The 9,157-nt window shown below is 41.4% G+C and overlaps 2 protein-coding genes across 4 annotated transcripts in view; one reads left to right on the plus strand and one right to left on the minus strand.

Annotated features, from left to right (window-relative positions):
* Positions 1-163: 163 nt before the first annotated feature.
* Positions 164-9,157, minus strand: part of NRG4 (neuregulin 4) — a 129,104-nt gene continuing 120,110 nt past the window's right edge. For both annotated transcript variants that reach the window (XM_019504416.1, XM_019504417.1), the window contains 3 exons: positions 5,957-6,106; positions 539-618; positions 164-434 (listed from right to left, as the gene is read on the minus strand). In XM_019504416.1, coding sequence (XP_019359961.1) covers positions 421-434; positions 539-618; positions 5,957-6,106 — 244 coding nt within the window. In that variant the 3' untranslated portion in view covers positions 164-420. The remainder of the gene's footprint in view (positions 435-538; positions 619-5,956; positions 6,107-9,157) is intronic.
* The window catches only part of TMEM266 (transmembrane protein 266), a 254,377-nt gene continuing 249,029 nt past the window's right edge, over positions 3,810-9,157 (plus strand). For both annotated transcript variants that reach the window (XM_019504414.1, XM_019504412.1), the window contains exon 1: positions 3,810-4,916. The gene's annotated coding sequence lies outside the window, so the exon portion shown is untranslated. The remainder of the gene's footprint in view (positions 4,917-9,157) is intronic.

The raw sequence follows: 9,157 nt of genomic DNA on the forward strand, positions 1-9,157 counted from the left end.
TCATTTATGTGCACTGAAAGTCTGTTCTATTACAAGTTTAATCCAGTTTCTGATCACTTACACTGGTTTATGTGTAGTGTCTGTCCCTAGCCAGAGTGCCTGTGCTAAACTGTGTTTTTTTTTCCTGAGGAGTTGGGGGCAGGGAGGGGGAGAGAGGAAGGAAGGGAAAAATCCCACAGTCAAAAGCTGGTCCAAGTGCTCTCCATACAATTTCCCTTTGCAAACAGCTTGAAACTCTGAGAAATGTAACTGTTTTTCCTTATGGCCTAGCTGCAGATCTCTCCCAGCACATTAGCAAACCCCCTATTTGTTTCTAATTTTTTCTTCACACATCCTGCTTAGCATGCTCTCCCATACACCTGTTATATGTTTATGGTTGCTCTGCACATTGCTCTGCCATGATTCCTCTGTTTTATTGCTTTATTCTGTTATTTCTGAAAAATAAACACAAGTGTGTTTGTTCTCAGTGCAAAAGACCCATTTCAGACCCCTTTCCTCCTCCAGCAGAGCCCCGCCACTTCATTTGGAACGTACTCACTGTTGCAGCCATTGCTGCTGGTGGTCTCGGTCAAGCTGGCACCACACTCAGTTGAACTGGTCCTTGGAACGTGGGCCTTCCTATCCACAAGCGAGTGACCAAACAACCCCAGAAAGGCAAGAGAGAAAGAGCATGAGAAAAACTGATCACAGATGACAGGTGCCTGTAACAAAGGGTGCTTTCACTGATAGTTACACTAGTCCTTTGCTGTTTCAAAGAACTTGACAAAGTTTAATTTGGCCTACTTCAGTGAGGTAGGCCAAAGATCAATCACATCTTAGAGAAGGAAGAATGGAGAAACGAAACATTTGCTCAAGACTACAGAGTGTGTCTGTGTCACAGCCAGGCTTAGAATTAACTAGTGCAGTGGTGCTCTACCTTTTGGCCCTGTGGGCCAGATAAATGGTCCATGGGCTGGATTGGCCCTGGGCACCTGGATTGGGCTCCTTGTTTTCTACCCAGAGTCAAGCCCCACACCACTTGTTCCTGCACGGCCTTCCCCTCCCCGAACCACCTGAATGGGGCTGTGTGTGCCCCCGTTGTGCCCTGCAGCCTCTGCCCAATCCAGCATACCAGGATCAGGACCTGCCACCTCCATCTGGGCCAGCACACTGGGATCAGTACTTGCATGCCCAATCCAGAGCACAGGGCTATGTTAGCCAGCTTGTGGGGCTCCCCACAGGTCAGGAAATTTGGCAGCAGGGGAACACCAACTGCTGCCACCACTTCCCTGCTGCCAAACTTCCCAGCCTGTGACTACACAGGCCAGGTGACATGGCCCTGCAGGTTGAACACCCCTGAACTAGTGACTGGCTTTCAAACCCAAACTAATATCCTCAGTCCAGGCTGCCTCTCTCGAGACTTTAATATATAATTTAAAAGTATCACAAGGCTATTTAATTTGTCATTGAAAATCTATTAACATACCCTTTCAAAATAGTAAGGAGTGTGACGTGCTTTCCAAACCCATTTTCTGAGGCAAAGCAGCTATTAAGAAGAACTAAGCTCTCTCTCTTTGTTTAACACCTAGACATATGCTGTCCTGAGAAAAGCTGTTAGTTTTGCTCCTTTCCGTCCAGTTTGTGTCCTGTGGTGGCATCAACTCCTCTGCTAAATCTGTTGCCTTGGATAGCACTTATGGCTCTGTTCCTGGAGTCTGTGGTTTAAAAAGGATAGATGCCTCTTCTCTGGTCTGTTAATATGCACTTCTCTTACAGTTAATCTGACCCATCAATGGGTTTATATTGTAATTATAGCAATAATTCAAAGATTTATTTTCATTATTCCTAATCAGCGATGTAACTGGGGCAGGGTGACCAGGACAGCTACCCTGAGTGCCAAGTTGGGGATGAGGGGAAAAAGCTGCTGCTGCTGCTGCTGCACACCCATGCCAGCCAGAAGTCACTGCAGGCCCCGTGTGTTGCATCTGCCCTGGGCACCCAGCTTATGCCTCTGTTCCTAATGTTCCTTCTGCTTCCTCCAGGCTATATTTTTGCTTTTAAAGCCCCTTAACTTAATCCAGTTAAAAACTTAATCTTGTGGAATCATGGCTGCAAACAGATGTTGACTTTGTGCCAACAAAAACATTTTTATAGAGGCACAAAGTGAAAGCAAACGGATGTCCGTGCCCTTTGTCGTGCCACAAAGCCAAAGTACGTGGCTGCAACAAGAGGTCAAATAAATGAATGCCACTCTTTTGTGGTGGACATCTGTTGGTTTGAAGGCAGGAGAGTGCAAGTGGAACAAGACTTCAAGCAGGCCCAGGGCTTTAGGGGCTTGATTCTGTAGAGGAATTCCCAGGACACCGCATCAGGCCCTGAAGCCCTAGGAGCACCTGCCCTGGATTCCCCACTTGCAGAGGCAGACCCCTGCATCAGAATCCCTGGACGAGACTTGGCAAGAAAAGAAAACAACCCCGTGTGCAGAGGTGCACCCCAAGCGGTATCCTATTGGGCCCGGAAAATGGAAAATATGCAGAAAAGTGACACGCTCTCCGTCTTGCCCAGCCAGCGCTCTAATTTTTAGAATCAGGCCATTTGTGTTTGGAGTATAAATATTTAGTTACCTTCTCTAAAGTGTAGATGATCATGGTGATGTCAGGTGCCAGAAGCTGAGGAGAATTTAACATGTCCTGACCTGGTGAGCTTTTAGAAGGGACAGAGTGGACATCACCACATCACCATTTTAAGCTCCCTCTTCTGAAGAGTCAGAATTAGTGTTTGCTTTTTATAGAACCAGAACACTTCTGAATAGAGCCTAGTCCTGCTTAAGTAAATGGCAGAAAATCTTGAAGACTCTTGAGAAGCAGGGCTGGGCTTTTTTAGAAAGCCTTTAAAAATAAAACTCTACAGAGGGCCTAGTTTTTTACCTTTGAAAGTCCGTGGTGGTTTTGCCATTTATTTCAGTGTAAGAAGGATGGGGTCAGGCTTTCCCCTGTCATGAGAAGGCAGTCCAGATAATGTCTGGGCTATGGGAACTGTGGACATTTCAGAACTCTGCTCTGTGCAGCCAATCTGTCTCTACCTAGCTTTGTTCACTTAGTTTTCTCTTCACCAGTCTCTGTCCACTCCCACATCCTCTTTTCTTTTCCATCCCTGTCCATTTCCATCTGTTCCTTTACATAATATTTCCTATTTGACTTAGCCATTCCTTCACTTTCCTCTTATCACTTTCCATCACTGTCTCCTCCTACCCACTTCAAATGCTCCTCTTCTCTTTCAGCACTGACCTATAATTTTCCTTCTGAATACAGGTTCTGCTTCCTAAAATGTATTGTCCTGACATAGCTCAGGAAATAATACCTTCAAAACCATAGCTATAACAGCAGATTGTTGGCAGGCTGAATACATAAATCAGGGTCCATGTCTACTGAACTTTTTTCAGAGCGCAGCTGACAACAATTAGATGGTTCGGGACTGGTTCCTGCACTTACGCAGATTCGTTTCTGCAACAGCCTTTCTTTGGGATGAGCCACCTTCCTTGTCATTCCTAAGAAATTTTTTTTTAAAAGGGCAGGGGGGGCATAGTTTATTTTCCTTTATCCTGGAAGTAAGATGGGTCCTCCCCCATGGTCCTTATTTGCTGTGTGATTTTTAGCTCCTTAATTTCCCCAGAGGTAAATTAGGTTAAATACTACTTCCTTACTTCACAGAGGTAGGAAAGGTTTTAATACATTAAATTGGAGGGTTGAAAGGGACCTGGCCTCCATAGCAAAGGAAAATATTTATTCTCCTTCTTTAAGGCAAATGTCAGTTATTTGAAAATTGTTTTTACACCCCCTTAATCTTTGTCTCTCCAAACTGAATAGATTTAGTTTCTTTAGCTTTTTCACATTCCAACCTCTTTCATATTTTTGTTGCTTGCTTCTGGATCCTCTTCACTTTTTCTACAACCTCTCTACAACCTTCACTTTTTCTACAACAGAGCCATACAAACACAGTACTAATATGTAAGTAAATATGATGGAGAAAGCCACTTTCCTTTATGAGATTTCAATTCTAGATCAAAGGCCCAGATTGAAAACATACGAACTAGCAGAAATTTGATATCACAACTTTATTTTTATATTCTTCAAGCCAAACCTTCCTGTTCAAGAGGACAAACCAAAAATGACATAGACCCCAGTCCCTACATAACTCCAGAAACTTGACTGGTATATGTGGTAGCTTGATTTTTAGATAGCAATGTGTTTTAAGCCAAGCATAACCCCATGTAAAAGAAGGTTATTAACCACAGCTGCAGTGATTAGCTTTGTTTATAACTCTGAAGCAATAAGAGTAGATTGAATCACTCTGAAAAAAAAATCTGTGACTTGCTGATCAGCTCACTAAAGAGCCAAGTATTTTCATCTAGCAAACTTTTCTTGTCTTGAGCCTCTAGGAGAAATCATAGCTACCGCAGCAAGCATCTGAGGAATAAAATGATCTGCAGTGCAAGACTAAGATTATCCTTATAAAATGTTGGATGTTTCTTTATGGTTTGACAAATCAGCTCCTATTATATAAGATTTTCCATAGTAGTCTGAGTAATACACTGGATTTAACGGTGTATCTTTACACTAAAGCTGTATAGGTCTCATCTGAAAGTTCTTCATGTTAGGGGACTGGCAGGGTTTTGTGCACAGTGTTATGTGAATCTCTGAATACCAGGTCCATTTAGCTGCAGCCTTGGTGGGCTGTGCCTTCAGTGCATGGAATTGGGAAAAGAGGGAGGAAAAGAAAAGAGAGAAAGCCTGTTGTATGCTTGACCACTCCAGCTATGTACTTTTCTCCCAGTAGATGCTGTTGTGCTTTTTTTTCTTTTTTTCCAACTGTTTTTCTCCCCAGAAGCAACTTTTAGTTCTAAAGATCTGTAAGACTTCTGGCATGCATTCTAAATGGTAAGTGAAAGCCTTGCTTTTCTTATTATTTTAAATATTTAATGAAATCTATTTTCTTCCCACTAATGAGCAGGATTAAGTTTAACTAAAATGAAGTGCCAAGGTTGGGGTGTACTTTACAACAACTTCCTGATATTGAGATTATCTTAATGAAATCGTTCCCTCTTTTAACTGTATTTATGCTGAGAGAAAAAAATGAGCGTTTAGTGAGTTTCCATTACAGCAACCGACGTGAAACAAGCCTGGCTATTCTAAGTGTTTGGTTTGTTAAAGGGTCTTGTATTGGATAGGTCAAGTCTGCTGTGCAGAGGCCAATGTAGATATGGAAGGAATTTTTTTTTACTGTTGTTTGATTTAAACAAACTGAAATTCAGACTGAACTTGTTTATGATCTTGGCTGTTGGCTATGATTCTTCCCTTTAGTTTCCTGTTTCTTCCTTTACTATTCCTGGGTTGGAGTTAATGGAATTCACTTAGTGGGTTGCCAATACAAAATCTCTGCTTTTGTCATGACCAGCACAGCCACATGAGCCATAATTTAGTCAAAATGTGGTACTTTAGCTGTAAAAATAAAACATGGCCTAGACGGTTTTAGTTTTCAAAAGTACCTAAGGCTTGTTAACTTCCTTTGGGAGCTAGGCTCCTGTATAACTTAGATGCTTTGGAAAATTTCAGCTGCAACAGATGTGGTTTCAAATCTTTGCAAACTGGCAATGTAAAAGTGAGTTATATCTTAACTGGTGTTATCTGAGGCCAGATATACCTTTAGCTAGGAAAGGAAACAAGCATACCACAAAGAGTGTAAGTGACTACCGATGGGGGAAAAAAAGCTTTAAAAAGGAAAGGTTCTGAAGAACTGCAAACTAGAAAATAAAATATTAAGACCAGAAAGATGACACATGCACATTAATTATGCTGAATGCCCTAGCATGCCTTATGGATAATTCATTCCATAATTTCACATTCAAATAATTAGTACGTGATTACCAGAAAATATTTCTACTTGATTGAACAGCTTCAACACTCTGAAGTGCTTTTACCTGCAAAAGAAGTAAAATGTTCCAATTACAAGTACCCCTAGAAGAACAACTGAAGCCAAGAAAGCTGCAAACAGGTCAACTGTAGCTTGGGTCTTGATGTTGGGCAGCAAAACTTCTTCGCAACGGGCTCCTGTATAATTTTCAATACATCTGTGAAAACACATTTTATACAAATTAGTTCTTGTCTGCTTCTGTCCTTTGGTGGGAAGAGGACTTGCTTTCTGACTCAGTACAATTCAGCATTTATATTCATTTCCATAACAGGTTCCTGATGAAATAAGTACATAAATACTCTATAAAGAGTAACAAGAATTTGACAGCATCCCCTTTAACTTTGTAACATTATTGATGCTTGTTTATCCCATGCCATTCTCTGCTAAATTATTCCAAACTACCCTTTTCTAAATGCTGCTAAATCACTATGCTTTCCACAGGATACCCTGTGGAAGGGGCAATTTTATTTAGTTAACCAACTGAACTTGGATAGGTTTAATTTCCCACCACATCTTGTCAGCTGACATGGTGTTTTTTGGGACACAGAGGGGGCGGGGCAGAGAACACAGCCCTGCAAATGCAAAGCAGCCCTAAAAGTAACTCAAATGATACTTCTGTTGCCTTCCTGCCTGCATTTCCTGCATAGTTAGCTTCCTCTTGTTTGAGAACTCTTACTGCCAGTTATGACACATCAAGGGAATGGGTATTTATTGAGACATGAGCCATATAAAACATTTGACAAATTGCTGTGACAGTTACATTAGCAGAGTATACAAGGAAATTAGAAGCATGCCAACACACATTATGTGCTTGTGAAATGCACTTACTTTCATAGATAGACCTAGCTGAAAGGCTTCCATACACCTGCTTTGTGTCAGACTTCAGAGAACCTTTTCTAAACTAAGGAGATGCATTATGTCAAAAGCTGCAATGATCTCCAGAGAAATAACGAAATTCTATTAACTGAGCACCACAGGGAGCTATATCTTTTAAGAGCCTCTGGTGGGGAACTGTACCTAAGAGGCTCTGACTTAGCTGATTGCAGCTGGCTGTTAAGGTAAGCAAAGCCGAGACTCGTGTTATACGATGCTGCTCAGTTAAAATTCAGACACTGAAAAAAGTCCTTCAGAATCTTTGGCTCAGAGCAAACCATGTGTGGTCCCAGGTTTTAAATGAACAAACAATCTATCTCAAGTGGAAAAATGGGACAGTTAGCCTCATCTGAGTTGAAACTATGGAAATATGGAGGATAAATGGAAAGTTGATGATTTTCTCTATGTGTGTAAGCAATGAATGCCAGCAAAAAGGAAGATGGTGGGGGGAAAGGTTGTCTTGTCTCTGACAACAGCTGTTTTTGAAGAACTTGATGTTTTGAATCCTTTTTTAGTTAACTCAGCCAGTTGAGGCTAGCTAGGAAACTGAATGCAGAAATGTGAGGTATATTGCACTCCATGTTAAAATGAAACCTAAATAAGAGACTTTTAAACTGAGTAAAAAAAAAAAAAGATGAAAACAGAAGGGTTTGTGACTGATTTCAGGCTAAAAAGTTTGTTTTAAAGTTTTGGGAAACTAAGTCCATGCTAAAAGACTGCATCAGGCTGATTGAGATCTTGGGGAGGGAGGGGGTGGGAAGAGAGAATCTCTTTATCTTTCTCTCTGTCCTGGAATTCCTAGAATTAATCACTGATATAGCAGTTAAAGGCCAGACTGAAATGTATACAAGATAGACATTTTCTGATCCTGTGAGCATGAGAGAGAGAATGTGAACAAAAAATGGCCTGAGGCGCAGAGGCATGTAGTGCTTACAACTGGAGTCCATGAGAAATAGCAGATGGAACTGCACGTCATGGCCAAGAAAATGACAGAAAAACTGGACTACATTACTTCAGATGAGTTGGTAAATACCATCAGAATGAATGCAAGGTAGTCAAGCAGGCTGATGACAATGCACTAGCTTAAAGGGATTTTTTTTAATATAGGCAATAGTCAGTATTGAAGCAGAAGATGACTAGACTATTAGCCTGAAACCTATGAGATGCATATGCAAAAATGCATGAATTAAATCTTGGAATACTCCCTGATTGTTCCTGTAATAGAGATGCTTTTAAAGAGAGAGAAATTCAGTCTCTCCTTCTCCTTCCCTCTCTCCTACTGCTGTGAAATACACATCTTTCCTAACAGACGGCTGCATGCAGTCCTCTATTATAAACTGATCCTTAGGCTTGCATGACTGTGAAAAAAGGTTGTAAGCTAGATGCTATTAGTTGGATCTAGAACTAAATTACCACTACATGAATATGTTAATTTCATACTGATTTGAATGATAAACAATCAACTTTAATAGTTTGTTCAGTAATTCATACCACACAAAAAGTCAAAGTAAAATAGTTTCACATGCTGAGGTAGTAAACAGAAATCAAAAGGGCTTTTTTGTTTGGTTTTAGAAAATGTACCTATTTACTTGTCTTATCTAACTTCTTAAAAAGATTCTCAGTGCATCACAGACAAATGGAAAATAAATGTTCAGCAACCGTATTTATCATGTATCTGATACTATCTTCATTCATTTTTCATTAAAAGAGCCTGGAAGAAGAGTCTGAATCTGTTTCTCAGTTCCTTATTCTTGACCTTTTGAAGTCACAGTAGGCATATCTACATGAGGCATTTACTGCGGAGTAGATCAATTAGTTCTGCAGTAAATGTCTTATATCTACACGTGTGGCCATATGAGACTGGAGGAAACTATTGAACTCTGCGGCAGGACAGTACTTGCAAATACAGGGCGCTTGAACATGTGATGGGGATTTAATCTCCAAGGTTGCATTCTATGTCCCCTAAATTGAAACAGTGGGTTTTTAATTGAAACCCACCATTTCAATTTTCCTGTCATGTTAGGACAAGGGGCCCAATCCTTTTTTTGTCAGAGCCTGCTCACAGCCAGGGTGCAAGCTGCTGGTGGGCCAAGGCAGGCTGCCCAGCAGGACAGGTGCTACCCCAGCTTGGGGTTTGGGAAGAGTTGGATTGGGCTGGATGCTGTCTCCCAAGCTGGAGCAGCACCCAGCCTGCTAGCAGTCCACCCAGGCAGCCCCGGGGAGTGCTGCCACTGGGATCCCCCAGTCTGGAGTGAGGCAGATGAATGGTGTAGCACTGGGAAAACATTTACGATGAGATGGATGGAAGCATTTTTTTTGTAAAACCCTTTTAACC

Source organism: Gavialis gangeticus, unplaced genomic scaffold, assembly GCF_001723915.1.
Source record: "Gavialis gangeticus isolate Ggan-Ray unplaced genomic scaffold, GavGan_comp1, whole genome shotgun sequence".
In the NCBI taxonomy this organism is placed as follows: domain Eukaryota; kingdom Metazoa; phylum Chordata; order Crocodylia; family Gavialidae; genus Gavialis; species Gavialis gangeticus.